This window comes from Oreochromis niloticus, linkage group LG14 (assembly GCF_001858045.2).
Source record: "Oreochromis niloticus isolate F11D_XX linkage group LG14, O_niloticus_UMD_NMBU, whole genome shotgun sequence".
In the NCBI taxonomy this organism is placed as follows: domain Eukaryota; kingdom Metazoa; phylum Chordata; class Actinopteri; order Cichliformes; family Cichlidae; genus Oreochromis; species Oreochromis niloticus.
The window spans coordinates 37,894,452-37,912,660 of record NC_031979.2 but is presented as its reverse complement, the minus strand read 5'-3'; the positions used below and the strand labels follow the sequence as shown (position 1 = coordinate 37,912,660).

Genomic DNA, 18,209 nt, shown 5'->3' with positions numbered 1-18,209 from the left:
CTGCTTCGTAGTTCAGGCTACATACACTTCATTTTATACGAGTGTTTGACATTTGTCACATTTACACTGCTATGACTGAATTTCCCTGTGGGAATAAAGTATCTGAGTCTGAGTTACAAGATCAAGATTTTTCCCATCAAAGGAGTGTCCCAAAAGTTTACAGAGACAAATTCACAAACTCCACGAGGCTGTCGCTGTCTTGTTTTACTTTTTTTTTTTTTTTTTTTAATATCATGTTTATCTTAACTGTTATTGTATTATTTATTAATAATATATTATGTATATTGTTTGAAATGGTGAAAAAATAGAGGGAGAGAGAGACACTTCCACAGAGGATGACAAATTTCTAGTTTCCTACGACCTATGAATGCAGCATCTGTATTAATGTTTTTATTGGATTCAAACTCGGTGCTTACAGCTCAGCTCATGTTGTAAATCTTAGAGACATGAGATATTTTAGAAGATGAGCACCTGTTTTTATTCCAAAAGCTTTAATTTATTATTATAACAAACAATCTAAACACCAGCTGACACAGTAAACATCCACAGCCATTTAAACGACGACTCGGCATCGCAGTGTGATCGTGTCATCGTGGAAAAATAGAAGTCCCACAAAAATATTTTAGTTTATAAAAATAAATTTAAATCTGAGTCTACATATGCCCACCTTTACCTACAGGAGGCGGAGCTTAAAGAAGTGTTTGCTGATTGGGTAAAGTGGCTCTGTTCTGCTTTTCTGTTCATAATAAACATGAGCCAAGTGCCTAATAACGAGTTCAGTGAGACGAACACTGTTACAAACTTTTTTCTGATGTTGGTCTGTGTGATGTCACAGAATATCCCTACTGTAGTCAGCTCAGACATAAAGGCCCCGCCCACTCACCGTTCAAACGTATAAGTAGGATGGTATCCCTTAAACAGGGAGTAGCTTGTTTGAGACAGAGACCCAGTATCAGACAAAGAAGGGTTATTCTGAACTGTGACTCATGCAAAGCTGCCCTAGCAGGACCCAAGGTTGTGAACATGGAGCTGGAAATGAGTAGAACGGTTCCACTTTAATGTTTTCTGATGAAAAGCTGTAACGGTGGATCTTTGAGCAGAAATGTGCTTCACTGAGCAGGAACGGTTTCCTGCGTTTTCTCAGGCAGCATTTACAGCGAGGACAGACGTGAACGTCCACGTCAAGTTTGAAACTCGACTCGGTCCCATAAACAAAAAATACGGAAGCTCATTTCTGCCAAAAAACAAACACATCTCAACACATCATGATACAAAAATATAACTTCTCTGAAAGCTAAAAGTCAAGTGCATTGGGTCATTTTACAGTCTCCCCGATAAAAGCCGCTGTGGTCACGCAATGGCCGACAGGAAGCGGTCAGGCCTTGGCGTCGAGCATCTCCAGCAGCAGTTTGTGGATGGGGACGCGGTGGTGGCGGTGCAGCCGCAGGAAGGCCTGCACGGCTCGGTCGGCGGTCTGTCGCAGAAGGGGGAGGGTCATGAGCAGCCGTCCCGCTCGGCGCTGCTCCCGGCGGGACGACTCGTAGTCCTGCAGCGCCTCGTGGAGCCCGTCCTGAAACCTCTGCACCGAGTCCGGGCAGTCCACCGGGTCGGCATCTGACAGACAGACAGACGCAGGTTAAAATGCTTCCTCACTCATTCCACCCAGCATGCTCAGCTGCATCAGGACAAACGATCAAACCACTGCTACAAACACAAAGTGCAGTTCCTCTCATGGCCACTTGAGGGTCTGGTCTAAATATGGTCACTACTGGCTCCAAAAGTCTTTCACCTACATCATGAGTTGTTTGGAGGAAGTTATCAGATGTTTTCCTCTTTGTAATCAGACCAAAGTGCGTTTAGAAGAACCTGAATGATGCCGTTTGTTGTTTACCTTCACCAGTGAGGTCATGTGATTGGTTCGTTTTGTGTGTTAGCAGGAAAACTGAACTAGTTATGAATGAGTTTGCATGAAACTGGACATCCGATGGTGGAGGAGTGGAGGACGTGTGCAGTCTCAGACTGCTTTAGTTTTTAAAGACAGGGTCCTGTTCACATCTCTAAATCACAGACTGGAATGTTTGGGTGCTGCTTATTAATCAGCTTAATATTTTTTTCCCTGATCGACTGATCAGAAGCTGTGAGTGTGTCTGCACGTCTGAGCCTGAGTATCTGCAGGTTTAGGACACACACGGCTGTGCAGCCACAGCCTGTCTGCCAGTACGGTTTATTGATCTGAGGCTGAGACAGTGAGAGTCTGAGCAGACTTCAGTGTTATTGATCGGCTGCTCCTCGCCTGCAGCCTCCAACGCTCTGCTGACCACTGAACAGCGACAGAGCGAGAGCCACAAAAACAATTCAAGTCTAGAATTAATCAATACTGCTGTTTCAGCTCCCAGGGTCTGATCAATATCAATAACCACTCCTCTAAGATCAATGAGTGGAGTGGTTATTGTGGTAAAATCAATACCTGAGTTCACACTGGAGCTCCTCAGCTGTTCCACTGACAGATACACACACGATCAATATGGCTGCTCTGTGTGTGTGTGTGTGTGTGTGTGTGTGGCGGAAAACTGTAAAAGCTGTAAAACATGAAAGTGCTGGAATTCCTGCATCATTTACACCAGAGTACTGTCCTGTGAGCTGCAGACGAGTCATTTAACTTAATCACCATTCATCTCAGGCTCTTATTTTGAAACTCAGACAGCCAGGAAGTGTTAATATCTGAGTTTATGTGCAGCCGTAACGCTTCAACAGAGTCAAACAGAAACCATGTGGAATGTGTCTCCTAAACACAGAGCATAAGCAGGTTACTCCATCAGGACGAGATTAAAACAACATTATTTATTGTTTCTTCTATAAAACTTCAGGGAAACGTCGCCCCCTACAGGCCTGTTCTGCCCTGACACAGTACTGTCCTACTGTGGTTACAGGCAGTGGTGCTAACGGCTTGTTCTTACCAGAGTTGGCGAGCGCCATGGCCTTCAGGGTCACCACCTCCTCAGGGCTCAGCTTCATCGCTCTGTATTTCGCCATCAGGTGACGCAGCGCCTCGTACAGGTCAGCCAATCCCGTGGCTCGACACTGAGCTTCGTCCAGACGCAGATTCCCGGCAAACACAAGCTCGTCCCCCCCTGCGCCCTGGGAGCGCCAGGCCACACCCACCAGCAGCGCCTCCATCCAGCCGCTCTGCAGAAGCGACATCTGATCGACCAATAAGAGTCCGGAGAAGCCTGGGAGTGGGCAGGGCAGAGTATTAAATGACATATGATGATGATGATGATGATGATGATGATGATGATAATGATAATAATAATGATAATAATAACTGTGTTTATACATAAAGAATGTTCCGGTGCTCTGGATAACCAATAAAGGTTAAGGGTGGGCGTGGTCTGGATTGGGGACCAGGTGGAGGATAAGGGTGGGCGTGGTCTGGATTGGGGAACAGGTGGAGGTTAAGGGTGGGCGTGGTCCGGATTGGGGACCTGTTCAGTGGTCTCGAGCGTGTACCTGGAATCTGTTTTGCCCAGCCAATCAGAACCAGCAGCTCCCGGTTCAGGAGGTCACACAGGGTCAGCAGGATCCGCAAGCTGCTGTCATTGGTCGAATTGTCCTGATTGGCAGCTAAAGGGGCGGGCTCTGTGAGCAGCAGGTGGGAAATGACCTTGTTCCCTAAAAGACAGGAAGTGGATGATAAACGGCGCTCGGCGTGGGCGAGGAGTTTGACCTGAAAGCCTTCAGAGGGAGCGAGGGTGAACTCACTGCTGCTGCTCGGGTGGCTGTACGGGGCTTTGGTGCATAAACTCAGTCCCGTGTCCACCCGCCTCTTGTACTTCTGGCGCCCCCCTCTGACACGGTCCAGACGGACACCTGCAACACGGAGAGGCGTTTCACACACACGTAGTTCTACTTCCTACCAGCTCGTAACGGTCGTTTGGTGTAACGTACCCTCCCTCATCATCCCAGCCTGCAGACACTTCTGGAAGCGGCAGGCCTGACAGGCTTTCCTCCTCCGCTTTGTGATCTCGCACTCGTTCATCACCGGGCAGCTGTACTCGATGTTACCTAGGTAACCACAAAAGGAAGTAAAAGCAGGAGTGTCAGTAGCTGTGTCCCAAAACGTAGGCTGCATCCTCCTGAGGCCACATTTGAAGGCTGATTACGTCATAGCTAGGCGACGAAGGCTGTCCCAATTCGTCGACTCCTTCAAATGCATCCTTCATTTCCCCGAATTTGAAGGATGGGTCGGGTGTGTCCTTCGTGGCCCACCATATCCCAGAATTCATAGCGCGGCCCAGCCAATTCCAGTTTGCAACAATGGCGGCCGCTACTAAGTTTAAATATTACTCTTATTAATCTTTCTGGATCACAAAATAAACTTCTAACATTTTTTCAGGCGAGAATGTAGCTGTGTAAACTTCAAATATCTGCTCGGTTTATCAAGACATCACATATTTACAAAAACAGTGGACAGTTTGTAGGGTGCTTTATATTCTATGGTAACAGCTCTACAGTAACACAGAGAAAACCCAACAATCATATGACCCCCTATGAGCAAGCACTTTGGTGACAGTGGGAAGGAAAAACTCCCTTTTAACAGGAAGCAGAGCCAGGCTCAGGGAGAGTGACCATCTGCTGTGACTGGTTGAGAGTGAGGGGAGGAAGACGGGACAAAGACTCGCTGTGGAACAGCCAGAGATTAATAACTAATGATTGGGTTTATTAACCTGGAGCAACCTCGGTAACGCCTTCAGGTGCCGTTTGTTGCAGGATCTTTGTGAGATTCTCTCTGACTGTGATCAGAAATGAACCCAAACTCCCATCGTGGATCAATAACGTGGATGATCCTGCCCTGTAATATTAAAACCCTCTGCTGTGATTTTCTTCGTGGCCTCCCTTTGAACTCGCTGCACAGATCAATAAGTGAAGTGATCAGGCATGACCAATCAATCGCCTGGAATGAGAAACAAGCAGCTGACGTGAGAGACGACGGCTTCTCACACTAATTGATACAGCGAGCGCTGCTGTATTGATCGGTTCAGCTAATGAATCACACAGACTGTAAGATCTTTGATCAGCAGCAGCATGATATTTAATAGAAACCAGCTGAGCGTCTATTTATTTATGACTCTACTGATGACTTGGATTCCCTGTTTTTCCTTTTTAGTGTGTGTTTTTTCTAAGGCAGTTTCATATCACGGCTCATTCTTCACATGATTTCCTTTGTATCAACGTTATTCTAAAGGGTGCCGTTAAAAACATATTTAGAGGTTTCACACACAAGATGTGTAAAAAGCATAATTTGGATGTGTTACTAATGTGGCTGCTGTTTGGACACATTTACACTCAACAGCCTGATGTCATAAACGACCAGCATCGTTTAAACTGGGTGAAACGACTAGTAACAGTAAGAATTATATTTTATAAATATATCATCAGCCGTCCTCATCCTTATGTTTTTATTTCGATATACAGGAGATGATGAACGTGCTCCTCCCACCTTGGATGGTCCTCTTGAAGAAAGCCTTGCAGGCCTCGCAGGATGCCACGCCGTAGTGATACCCAGAAGCGAAGTCTCCGCACACCAGACACAGCCTTTTGGGCCCCACGGCCCCCATCGAGGTCATGTAGTCACCCCTCAGGATCGAGTCGACCTGCAGATATACGACGTCATCATCAGTGGCGAGCAATAAGGCTCCAGCGGTAAGACAGTTCCCACAGACCTCAGCTAACTGTCCCTGGACTGGACCTCGGGGCTGCGTTTGAGTGCTGTTGGAGCCTTTTTAATGGCCAATCACATGACTGCTGTGAGGTTACTGTACTAACACACCTCCATGAAGCCGGAGCCGTAGTTTTAGTGACGTTTGAGGATTTTGGATGTCAGTGAGCTCTGATTAGCAGGTACCTCAGTCCAACCTTCACTTCTGTCTCTAGTCTGGATTAACCTTTGCAGATTAAAGACTTTGGGGGCAGCAGAGAAAACTTCCAGGAACAGTCGCATACGGACGTGAATTTGAAGTTTGGCAGTTCGACCCCGGGGACGAGGACGTTCAGACTTTAAGAGTGTTTGTGTTTTTTAAATGTGATTAAACAGAAACTTCACCTGCGCTGAAAACGAGTCCGATACGGAAAAACACAGCGACGCTTCCGACACCAAGGCGCTACTTCCACCGCTGGAGCTACATCGTGTCGGGGAGTCGGGCTCCGCTGCTCGGCACAGGAGACCGTACGGTGAGGAGGAGGAGGATGAGGAGGAAGAAGAAGAAGCCGGACTGTGGAGGAAGAATTCTGCATGTGAAGGGCTGAGAGTGGGAGTGGCTTCCACAGGAAAGGCAGGACCGAGGGGGGAGGAGTGGAGGAAGGAGGGTGGAGACTGAGGTTCATCTCTGGGGGAGGAGAAGGAGGAAGAAGAGGAGTCCAGGATGCTAAGGAGGAAGAAGAAAGAGGAGCATGAAACACAAACCAGGACAAAATGTGCAGAACACAAAATAAAATCTTGAGCCGACTGCTGACATTAGTGAGGCCGTTAATGACCTGCAGGGTTAAAAACAGAAGAGTCACAGTAAATTTGGATTTCCTATGAACGCATCACAAGTTTCACAAATTTGGTCCGAAGAGTTTAAACGTGCATTCTGTGTAATGACCAGCAGGGGGAGCTTTAGAAGAAAATGAGCCTTTAACTAAATCTGAGCTGGTAGTCGTGCAAAGGTGATGTTTGTTCGCGTTCATCGGTACAAAGTGTCTCGTTTTTAATGCCAGATCGCGTTTTACGATAATGAAAACAAGTCTTTTCAGATAAGGTGTGGTCTGTGTGGTTCTCTGGTCAGCGAAAGCTCCACTCGTAAAAGTGGAAATCATCATTAATGTTGTGCACATCGACATGAGTCTGTCTGTGTGAGAGTGGAGCGCTGAAACATCGCGTTCAAGGACAGGAAAACTTGTAGGAATATTCACATCCACACAGAGGTTGTATTTCACAAACCGTGTGAGTCTGCGCAGCGTGTTCATCATACATAATATACAAACTTCATTGATATTTGTACAGAATTGGAGTTATTTTAAAAACAGAGCAGCATCGTTTGTTTTTTTCAGATGCACAAAGAACAAAGTTAAACTTGGGGAACGCTGCCACACAGTGTTCGCATCAGATTTTAAAGTGTTTCCAAAAAGTACCTTTAAATGTTTTATATTTATTTGTCTGTGCTACTCAAAAAGTGCTGCAAAGAAAACTTTCACACATCCAGAAAAAGCGCGTTAACTTCACTAAAACGTTTGAATCTGGACCTGAGGACGGTTTCAGGCCGAGGCTCAGTGAACTCACCGCTGCGGGCTGAGCAGGTCGTATTCGCCCGTCACGCAGAAGTCCTTCAGCTCCATCGTGAAGCTGCTGTGGCGCGTCCAACACCCGAGTAATAAAAGTCTCTGATGATACCTCGAGGTCCAACAAAAAAGTGGGACCAACGTCCTCAGCCTGTCTCAGAGGGACATCTGAGGCTTTCAGGAGTCTGCACTGTTATTTATCTGTTTGTTCTGTCATCACAAGGGATGGGAGTGAGGGGGCGGGGCCTGTAGGATCAGCCAATCCGCATATTGCTTCCCTGAGAGGGGGTGGTGGGGGTTAGCTTCTCCTCCTCTTCCTCCAATCATCTCTATTGATTTGGACAGTGACAGATGTAGGCCACGGGAGCCCGAAGCTCCCCTCTGCTGATGTCACCCTGTAGTGTCTACATCTGTAAATATACAACACACAAATACAAGCATACTTTTATTCATGAAACTGCATGACGGTAAAAATAAATTTAAAAGAGACGCTAAGAGCACGTGAAGACTGAAGGTCCGTTAGGCGTTCAGGAGCCTTGAAAATGTTCCTACTTTTCCTACTTTCACGCCATCACAAAACAATATCAGTACAGCTCTAACCCTGGACTTTGCCCCTCTGCGGGCTTCCGGAAGCTGGCCAGTCAGAAGGAAGAGGCCGTTTAGGGACTTTAAAGAGACGCATGTTTCAGACAGAGGATGAAGTGAGGCGCTGCACTGTGGCCCAGAGACAGAAGGAAGGGTGGAGCTGAGAACGAGCAGCGGTCTTGCTTTAGCACCTTAAAGCCTTTTCATGGATTTCATTTCATTTCATTTCCAGATTAGAACTTTTTGTTTTGTCGTGTTGTTTCGAGCTGCCTGAACATCTGGCCAGACGCTGATAACGATGTCATGGATTCTTAAGTTTGAGTAAAACTTTTATAAAACTTCTATTTAAAAAAATACTGTTTTATCCACTGTAGAAGTTCTCCTGTGATGACTCATGTTTTTTGTTTACATCAATAACTGATGACATGAAGGACGAGAAACACCTGAAAACCACTTTGTGTTCAGGGCGCTGACCCGAGCGGCGAGGATTGAGGCTGCTGAAGCAGCAACTTTCTGACAGCGAGGTGTGTGATGTAAACACACACACACACACACACACACACACACACACACACACACACACAGTGTCCTAATCTTACACTCAGACGTTCAGGCAGCTCAGATCAGTCTCACCTACATCTGCTGTTTCATAAGAGCTGCATAACCAGGCCCGTCCGTCCGTCTGTCTGAGGATGTGGTTCAGCTGATGATTCACACACAGCTGCACAGCTGAAAGTTAAAGGATGAGTCCTGTTTACTTCAGCCTTTGTGTCCACTCAGTCCTGTGCCTCTCTACCTCCGTCTTCTCCCGGGTCTTACTGAGGTGGGAGGCTGACGGGTGACGATGCCTTGGTCTGACCAGGTTGGGCAGCCTGTGGAGGTAAAGGCCAGACAAAAATCAGCAATTGGTCCTCCAGGGTGGAGGTTGGACACGGAGCCAATGCTAAATGGCCTGTATTTTTATAGCGCTTTACTTAATCCCTAAGGACCCCAAAGCGCTTTACACTACATTCAGTCATTCACTCACACATTCACACACTGGTGATGGCAGCTACATTGTAGCCACAGCTGCCCTGGGGCGCACTGACAGAGGCGAGGCTGCCGGACACTGGCGCCACCGGGCCCTCTGACCACCACCAGTAGGCAACGGGTGAAGTGTCTCGCCCAAGGACACAACGACCGAGACTGTCGGAGCCGGGGTTCAAACAGTCTCTGCCAATGACGCCACGAAGAAGCGGTTGGCTCCATGTCATAGATGTCACCAGCTATGATTTATGGGAAAACTCTGACATGCAGGTATGAATCTTCCCACAGAGGATCATGTATGTTAAACCGAGGACATACTGTCCACTTCACTGTCTTTAGCAGGAAGTGACTGTTTGCTGTTTGGCTAGCTGCACTCCAACAGGAAAATCCAGCTGTTAGTCGTGACGTTGGTGTTTGTACAGCACTTTATAAATGAGGACTGTGGAGGAGAGACTGTTTGAGCCACCACACCACAAACTGGAGTCCAACACCCCAGCTGTTCCTCATCAGGCCGAGCCCTGTAATCAGCTGGCAAAGCAGCTGTGTGTTAACAGACATCTGCATTAAATCATACTTGTTATTAACCTCTGTCTCTCTTCCACAGCATGTCTTTATCCTGTCTTCCTTCTCTCACCCCAACCGTTGCAGCAGATGGCCCCGCCCCTCCCTGAGCCTGGTTCTGCCGGAGGTTTCTTCCTGTTAAAAGGGAGTTTTTCCTTCCCACTGTCGCCAAAGTGCTTATTCATAGGGGGTCATATGATTGTTGGGTTTTCTCTGTATGTATTATTGTAGGGTCTACCTTACAGTATAAAGCGCCTTGAGGTGACTGTCGTTGTGATTTAGCGCTGTATAAATAAAACTGAATTGAAAGCAGATGTTCGACAGATGCAATCAGCACGATTTTATGGAATAAAATATTCTCTCTTTTCCCAAAACAACCAAGCAGGTTACTGCATGGATCACACACACGCAGAACAGACAGCAGTCTCCTTCACTTACGCTGGGGCTTCACTTTTACTCAGTAATCAGTCAGTGAGATGATGAGAGGAAAAAACAAAGGTCTCCAAACTTTTTCCTCCCTGCAGAGGTGCTGATGGGATTCCTGATCGTGCTGGGCTCTCTGAGCATGTGGTGGCTGTAACCGTGTAAACTGTCTGCATGTGTTGCTTAGACAGAGATTATTTTACTGGATAAAATAGCGCAGAGGAGGAAAAATCAGGCACCGGGCTCACACAGGCTCTCCTCCAAAGTCCTCATTTACAAACGCGAACATTACGGCTAACAGCTGGATCGCTCTGTTTGAGTGCAGCTAGCCAAACAGCGAACAGCCACTTCCTGTTAAAGACAGTATGTCCTCGGTTTAAAATAAACTCACTGCTGCAGCACTAAACCGATCCCCTTACACTGCCGTTTAGTTTCAGTGTCCTTATTTTCCTGTGAGTTATCGATCCCGTCACTAGTTAGCTAACATAAACTAATGTTAGCCAACCAACCACATGACGTCACGCTTACAGACGATGCCGCCAAACACGTTTTTAAAACTTCGAGCAGTTATTTGTTAAACCCAGCGTCAGACAGTCTGACAGCGGGCTCCGTGGGGTAAACCACTGTTTCATGCCGTCTTATTTCTGCCATCAGCGCCTGTTCGAAGGCGGGAAGTCTGCATTTTACGCGCAGCCGTGAATCATCCCGGAGTGCAGAGAGCTAATCTGAGGTCTGTCAGTGAAGCCTGCGGCATCAGCTGACCCACACACCTCCATCAGATCTGGGTCAACCTCGTGTCAGACCCTGCAGGCCTCCAGGACTGCATCCATCAGCAGGCCTCGTTTATTAACGTGAGCCTTCATGTTTCTGCACACTGTCAGTCACAGCAGTGCTTCTGCCTCGATCCTCTTACACTCTTATTTTGGTTAAATGTGAGCAGGTAAAGGTGTCTTCAAGGAAACGTGGAGCAGCTTCGTTCAACCTGCAGCCCTGAACTTCTCCACGTGACCGACCAGCTCCTTCCAGCAAAGTGTGGTTGTCACAGCGACACTCTCTCGCCCGAAAATAGTGGTTCCCAAACTTTTTTTTGATAGGCCCCCCTTTTGTTTTACAAGAAAATCTTTCAACATGTGAACGTGACCTGATGCTGCTGAGTGAAGCAGAGCAACGTTACAGAGGTTTGATTACAGACACAGCTGAACAATCATTTGTAAAAGTTTCCATTTGTTCAGTTTGAACAGCAGAAATGAGGCTTTGCTGTCAGAGGCCGACAGCACTGAGCACAGCAGCAGAGAATAATGCAGAAAACAGAGGTTTGATGGTAAACTGGTCTCTGAGTGCACTGAGAGAGAGAGCTGTGCAGGAAGTAAAGCAGCCAAAGTCAGAGGGAGTTAATGAGCATGTTTATCAAACGTGAAGCGTAGTTTGATCTTCTTTTGCTGCTGGTTCAGTCAGTTTTGGTCAGAGTGACGAAACCTGCAGCTTCAGAATCTGTGAGCGGTCGACTTTCAGCCCCGACGGCGTGTCTGTGGACGATCCACGCTCTGTTGTTACATCTTTGTGCTTCTCATTTACTGTTTCAGCTGTTTGGTGGTTGTTGAAATAATTTTGTGAGCTTTAAACTGAGATTCTGTCAAAATACATTTATATGTAAAAATCATTCAGGTTTTAATGAATCAACCAGAAAATCGATTATTGAAACCCACCCCTACTTAGCACCACCGTTGTGCAGGTGAAGCCAAAGGCAAGATATGCTTCATCCTCTGCTTTGCGTTTTTGTGGGAGCCCCCCTCAAAAACCTGTCCATTATACTAGCAGTGTCCAAGCATTCTTTTTTTTATTCAGAGCCACTGCGCCCCCCACTTTGGGAACGACTGCCCTAACCTGTTTTATCATAAACCACAGACTGAAGGAGCCACGCTGACTGAGCCAAAGTAAGATCCAGATAAAATCCCAGAGACTCAGAAAACTCGAGCTCAGACTTCCTGGACGGGCTGTTGGTCACTTGTCCACACAGCAACTGTTTCACTGGTCAGAGTACAGGAGCTCTCAACCCAGGCTTTCAAACCTCGTTCAGAAACAAGCAGGTGACGTCATGGCGATGATGTCCATCTTTTATACCGTCTACAGGATGGCGTTGGAGCTGCAGGTGGACGTGTGTGTGATTTTCTGTGTTTCTCTGATTTTTGTGGTCTTGATGCTTCTGCGTTGATTTTCTGTAAAATCTGTAATATTGTGTTAAATTATTTACGTTGAACCTTGAATTAAAGAAGTTAAAGGTTTTATTCTTCACTTTCTTTTAACTGCAGGGTGGAGGCTGTGTGTGCTGAACCAGGATATCTGCTGTGGTGTGTAACCGGCGCTGGAGGATCTGCGGCTGAAAGCTGATATTCTGCTGGCTCACGGGTTCAGCCTCGTACTGGGTGGACCTCTGTAATTCCATTAATGCTGCCTGCGGGTGAGAGTGTGTGTGTGGACAGATTGGCCTATAATACAAAGTGGCTTACAGGCCTGGATCTACACACACAGTGCAGGCATTAAGGTTATGGAGCCAGGTGGAGGATTAAAGCCGGCCAGCACGCGAGCATCACCTGAGGTGACTCCGCAACAACGGTTAACTGTTAGCAACATGCTAATGCAGCTTTCCATCAGTGGACAGTGTAAACAAAGAGCTCAGGACGTAACGCCGAGGAGGAGACTGATACCAGCAGCAGACCAGTCAGAGCAGTGACTGCTGCTGGTTCTGCTCCTCTTATTAACAACCTATCAGAGTTCAGTCTACAAGAATATCATTAAATTTAAAACAAGACGTAATTCTCCTTATAGATGACCGAGAGTACATCAAATACACACACACTGTTTGACATGTGTTTGTGTGCAAAGCGAGGCTGACAACTGAAGATGTTCAAACAGCTTCCAGTGTGCAGCTAGGTCAGAAGCAGGAAGTTACATGCGCTCCATAAAGTTGGAAATCCTGGGTTGGAAATTTGAGCTGGAATCCCCCCGTTAAGCTGGAGTTCTCTGTCTAAAGTTCAGAAAAGCCCTCTAAATCAGTATCAGTATCTCCTCACGCTCCAGCATCCTCTCTGCCTGACACTAATCATGCTAACCTGCTGCACATCCCGTCCATCTCTGACTAGTCAGCTGACAGAAGTTTCTTCTTGCTTCATGTCCAGCCTCACATACAGCTCACAGTACGCATTTCCTTTCCTCTCTTGTGTGTTTGTGACCCGCTAACATACTGCAGTGTTTATGAGTGCAAAAACACAGCCAGTGTAAAATGCTTATTTCTCCGCAGTGGCCGGTCAGGGGCTCGCTGACTGCACGACTCGGGCCTTACCTTTGCTCCCAGCTGCTCTTCCTGTCCTATAGATTATAAAGAAGGGAACCAAAAACCACGGACGCAGGTTTTAATAAACATGTGCAAATATATTTTCATTTCATGTCATAAAACAGTGATAAAAGTGTGAATCATTAGCAAAGTTAACAATTGAACAAACATCAGAGACCAAAATGTACAAAACGTGCCGCGTGAGCATGAACGTGGAACAGTGCATGGTATACTTGGAGACAGGAAACAGGAAGTTCATCATGCTACGCTTCAACACGTTAACTTCATCGAGAGGTTAATAAAACACAATCAACACGTTCTCTTACAGGCCAGAAATATTATGGTCAAAATAAAGATTATTCAGTGAGCAGGTGAATTATTATATACACAATATGAGTGAGCACAGCTTCCAGTATATTCAGGAGTGGAAACTGCATAAAGTTTCTATTCATGTTCTGGAAAACACAAAAATACAGACATGTCAGTAATTCAGCAAAACAGCTAGTATTTCAAAAAGTCATCTGACTTTACAAACGTTAGTTTAAACTTAAAATTCCCACAAACAGGTTCAACCTAAAGTCTGGCCGCATTCTCAGCAGTTCTCGGCAATTTGAAATGTATCTGCTGATATTAATGTGCGTTAAGTTTAGTGAGACTCTGTATTAGCAGGCAGGTTTTAACTTGAGGCTAGAGGCAGAACATCACACGAAACCACCGTTTCTACTTTTCTATTATTTTTACACACAAATACATTTTTTATAAAGACACGGTTTGGTTAAGCTATAATGTTTCACATGCCTGTAAACATCACTTTCTAGGTTATCGAAACATAATTCCAATTCAAATAAATGTATTTGAAAATCACGCTGTCACAAAAAAACCCCAAAATTTGTGTCGATCAGATGTGACGTGTTCGGAGCCGCACCTGAGATTTGATGACATGAAGACAAATAAATAGAATCAGACTGTGAATCAGATGATCACTGATATCTAAAAGTTAGAAAAAGATAGCAGATATTTTTACAGTGATATAAACCTGCTCAGATTAAAGCCAATATTTTAATGCACAGTCTGAAATGTACGGAAGAGGATTAGGGACACTGGGAAAAAAATGGGCACGTCCTGTTTCTTTCTTTTCTAGAATTCTGAGGAAAAACTGAGAAAAAACAAATTTTTTTGTCAGAATTCTGACTTAATCTCAGAATTAAAGTGATTAAAGAGATTAAAGTTAAAGAAATTAAAGTTTTTAAAGATTATTCTCACGAAAAAGTTAGAATTCTTTTTTCTCAGAATACTAGAAAAGAAAAAGAAAGACGTGCCCTTTTTTTTTTTTTTTTTTTAACAGTGGCCCTATTCCTCTTCCGTACTAAAGAACAACATATAGCTGTCCTAATATTTAAAGTTAGGAATGTCTGTTCACAAAGGAGATTTTCTGTGACATTTTGTACATATGTGAATTTCAAAAGAATATCATTTGTGAAACTGTTGGGAAGCTTAGCTTATAAATTAGCTCTTGAGCTAACAGTTAACAGTCCACTCGCTGCTAAAAGGCTGACAGAATATTTACTTTGATAATTATAGTAAACAAACTCTGGGAATTCTGACTCAGTATGTTAGTACTTTGGTAAATAAACAACTTTCAGTACAAAAAATAATTTTTGTTCGAAGTTAGTTTTTTTCGATCTCGTCTAACATATCAAAAGTTAATACATGTTACCATAAAATATAAATCACCAATTAAAAGGCACAAACTAGGGGACTGTGAACCCGTTGCCATGGTATTTCAATAAACAATATCTAGTAGAGAAAAAAACTACCCTATTATCCTGCAGCTAACAGATCACTAGCTAGCAAACATAGCCAGAAAATAAACAAATATTCAATTAAAAGAATTAATTGCAGTCTTCTAAAACTGTCAGTATTTTTGCGACTACACAGAAAATTATTTTGAAGTAGAACAGTGCGTCAAACTAAAACTCCCTGCTTCTTCATTCGGTAGTGTGCTAATAGCTAATGTGCACACGTGTATTAACATTTTTCAAGCTAATAGCTCATTAGTAAGCTTATTAGGTGTGTTGAATATTAATTTAAATATTGCAATAACTTTTGGGAGAAAATATTAGCTAGTGGTTGATAGCTAACATTTAAAGTCTTTAATTAGCATAACTTTAGCTTACGCTAGCTTTGACTGTAGCACATAGTGAGTGTACTAGCTTTAACTTTGCCCACACAAATACATTAACACATTTAGGCTCATGCTAATAAGCTAAGAACTGAGGCTGGTCATTTTATGAATGCATATGTTAAATACATTTACTCCTTTTTAATCTCAGTTTCATTGAACACATCGTTCTACTTTAATTTCTTTTACTGTAACACACCAGAGCTAGCTGTATAAATAAAGCTGATGATTACGTCTGTAAAGACTTATCTGAGCTTCACAAATCTGCTGGTTAAACAAAGCAAACATACATAAAGCATTTCTTCACCTACAGGACAACTTCAGTCCTTTTGTTTTGCTGTACATGACCACATCCTGACAGTGTGTCATGGAAAACCTACATTCATCTCTCACTTTATTAGGTACACCTGTTTAACTGCTCGTTAGCTCAAATGTCTTATCAGCCAATCACACGGCTTAACCCAGTGTGCAAAGATGTGGTCGAGGCGACCTGCTAAAGTTCAAACTGTGCATCAGAATGGGTAACACGGGTGATGTGTTGTTGTTGGTCTGAGTGTTTCAGAAACTGCTGTAACTGGGATTTTCCCACCAACCATCTCTGTGTTTACAGGGAACGGTCTGAAACAGAGGAAATACCCAGTGAGCAGCAGTTCTCTGGGAGAAAATGACTTGTTGAGGTCAGGGGAGGATGATATGAAGGCAACAATAACTCAAACAGCTGCTTGTTACAGAGCCGTGTATACAGAAGAGCACCTCTGAAGCTGCTGGTGTGGTGGCATCGTTTAAACCCCACAGCCTACCTAAGTGTTGTTGCTGACCATGTCCAATCCATCTTGGACATGACAAATCTGCAGCAGCTTTGGGATGATGTCATGATGATGTCATGATGATGTCAGGTCAATATGGACCAAAATCTTACAGGAATGTTGAGACATGAAGAATTAAAACAGGAAAAAGGGCGTCCAACCTGTTACTGCAGAGGTGTACCTAATAAAGTGACCAGTGACCGTATTGGTGAGCTTTGGGTGCAGCTTGGTTCCTTGTGTAGTGCTTTAAATGAAACGGGGTCAAACAGGGCTAGACTGGGTCAGACTGGGCACGATGCTTCAAGGAGGTACGAGTCGTTAACTTTAATCAACTCTTTAGTCTGATTGGAACATTCAACTCCCACACTCTTTAGAGGACTGTGGAGTGGGCTGCACCACCGATTCATAAATCAGCTACAAACATTTGAACATTAAAGGAGACGAATTCTGTTTCCTGTGACAAGTTAGAGTTTCAAATACAGAGGGAAACAAAAGCTTCGACAGTGAGTCGACTAACAGAATAAAGGAAGTACAAGCCAGAATCACTGGGAGCTGCTCCCCAACAGGCTTCCAGAAGCTGGCCAATCAGAAGAATGTGGGCTTTTAGGGAGGGGGGCCTTAAAGAGACAGAAACATAATTGGCTCGTGTCGATTAGAGGAAGATTAATGTGCCACTGTGTGTCATGTAAAGCTACTCTGATGGAGTCCAGGAATAAAAATGTAGATAAAAGTAATAATAATAATAATAATAATAATAACAATAATAATAATGATGGGTCCCTTTTAGGCTAAACCCTTTGTTCCCTAAACCTGAAATCCAAGTATAATCCTGGCTTCCTACGGGGCTTTGAGATGATGCCATGTTGATCTGCTCAGGTTTATGTTTATGTATGAACTCTGACTGAATTACACACAATTTGAGGCAACTAGGTGTTTTACAGCAACCACACTGGGCTCTTACTAACAGACACACTGATTTATCGTTGCTTTTATCACCACTCAGGTCCAACCAAACTACCACATGTCTGATTCCTACCTGCCCAGTTAAAGAAAAACAAACACAATCCACCTGCAACACAGGTGAGGTGAACAAATGGAGGGTGTATTTAGGTCTGGATTGTGGAGGCATTAGTGAAGTGTGTTCAGGCAAAACCAGGACGATGAGTTGCTCTCTAATCAGATCTCGCCCTGTGTTGTTCAGGCTAACCCAGTCTAGCTTTGCCCAGTTTAGTGCAATCTAGAGTCTTTTAGTGTCCAGTCTATTCTCGCCTGGTCAAGTCTAGTTTGTCTAATCTGGAGAATAATAAAGCCTGAGCCAGTCTGCCCATGAAAACCAGTCTGCGCACTGGTCTACTGGATCCCAGTCCAGCGCAGTCCCCTCTAAGCAGCCACGCAGTGGTTCGTTCTGCGAGACATGACGTATCCTCTCCTGCAGACGCAGCGGTACGAGCCGTCGGTGTTCACGCAGCGAGCGTTCACGCACGGGAACTCAAGCCTGACGCTGTCCTCACACTCATTTACATCTGCAAACACACCACACACACACACACACACAATCAGTAATTCAGTACTTTTAAGGGAATCTAACATATAAACATGATTTATCAAGCCCTGGTCACACAGCGAAGGACGACTGCCTGGCAACTGCTGGTTGCTAGGGGGGAATGTAATTCGGGTCTCTGGGCGTCTGTGAGTGAGGCTTTAACAGTTTATCTTCTTCTTTGCTGTCTCATAGCGATCTGTGCTCTTCTTTGCAGCCTTACCTATGCAGGTCATAGTGGTCATGTCTAGCTCGTATCCTTGGTAACAGTCGCAGGTGTAACCCTCTGCAACACGAATGCACCTGCCGTTCTCACAGCCATGCAGTATCCCACAATCCTCAGCTGTGCTCAGGCTGGCATACGACTCGTAACGCCCTGAGAGATGAGAGAAGGAGAAACCAGGCTTCACCGTGTTGGTAGTTTCAAGTAGTTCA

General features: G+C 44.9%; 2 protein-coding genes and 1 long non-coding RNA gene across 15 annotated transcripts in view; 1 reads left to right on the top strand and 2 right to left on the bottom strand.

Annotated features, from left to right (window-relative positions):
- Positions 1 to 471: 471 nt before the first annotated feature.
- On the bottom strand, positions 472 to 10,637 carry LOC102077266 (estrogen-related receptor gamma). 8 transcript variants are annotated; one of them, XM_019367659.2, is made up of 10 exons: positions 9,931 to 10,628; positions 8,539 to 8,777; positions 7,322 to 7,730; positions 6,104 to 6,425; positions 5,501 to 5,654; positions 3,949 to 4,065; positions 3,763 to 3,870; positions 3,511 to 3,672; positions 2,958 to 3,230; positions 472 to 1,614 (listed from the first exon to the last, which is right to left on the bottom strand). In XM_019367659.2, the coding sequence occupies exons 3-10, from the start codon at positions 7,375 to 7,377 to the stop codon at positions 1,376 to 1,378; spliced, it is 1,431 nt and encodes a 476-aa protein (XP_019223204.1). In that variant the 5' UTR covers positions 7,378 to 7,730; positions 8,539 to 8,777; positions 9,931 to 10,628; the 3' UTR covers positions 472 to 1,375. The 8 variants fall into 8 exon arrangements, 7 of the variants coding, with proteins under 7 accessions (XP_019223204.1, XP_019223199.1, XP_019223202.1 ...); XM_019367654.2 differs by having other exon boundaries at positions 3,511 to 3,870; positions 9,931 to 10,630; XM_019367657.2 differs by having other exon boundaries at positions 3,511 to 3,870; positions 8,543 to 8,777; positions 9,931 to 10,630.
- Positions 10,638 to 11,706: 1,069 nt separating this feature from the next.
- LOC102079710 (uncharacterized) lies at positions 11,707 to 12,724 on the top strand. Its single transcript, XR_269867.3, has 2 exons — positions 11,707 to 12,070; positions 12,225 to 12,724. It is a non-coding gene; the product is annotated as an uncharacterized LOC102079710 (long non-coding RNA).
- Positions 12,725 to 13,500: 776 nt separating this feature from the next.
- The window catches only part of ltbp4 (latent transforming growth factor beta binding protein 4), a 59,686-nt gene continuing 54,977 nt past the window's right edge, over positions 13,501 to 18,209 (bottom strand). For all 6 annotated transcript variants that reach the window (XM_003448974.5, XM_025898153.1, XM_019367660.2 and 3 more), the window contains 2 exons: positions 17,998 to 18,150; positions 13,501 to 17,757 (listed from right to left, as the gene is read on the bottom strand). In XM_003448974.5, the coding sequence (XP_003449022.4) occupies positions 17,615 to 17,757; positions 17,998 to 18,150 (296 nt within the window). In that variant the 3' untranslated portion in view covers positions 13,501 to 17,614. The remainder of the gene's footprint in view (positions 17,758 to 17,997; positions 18,151 to 18,209) is intronic.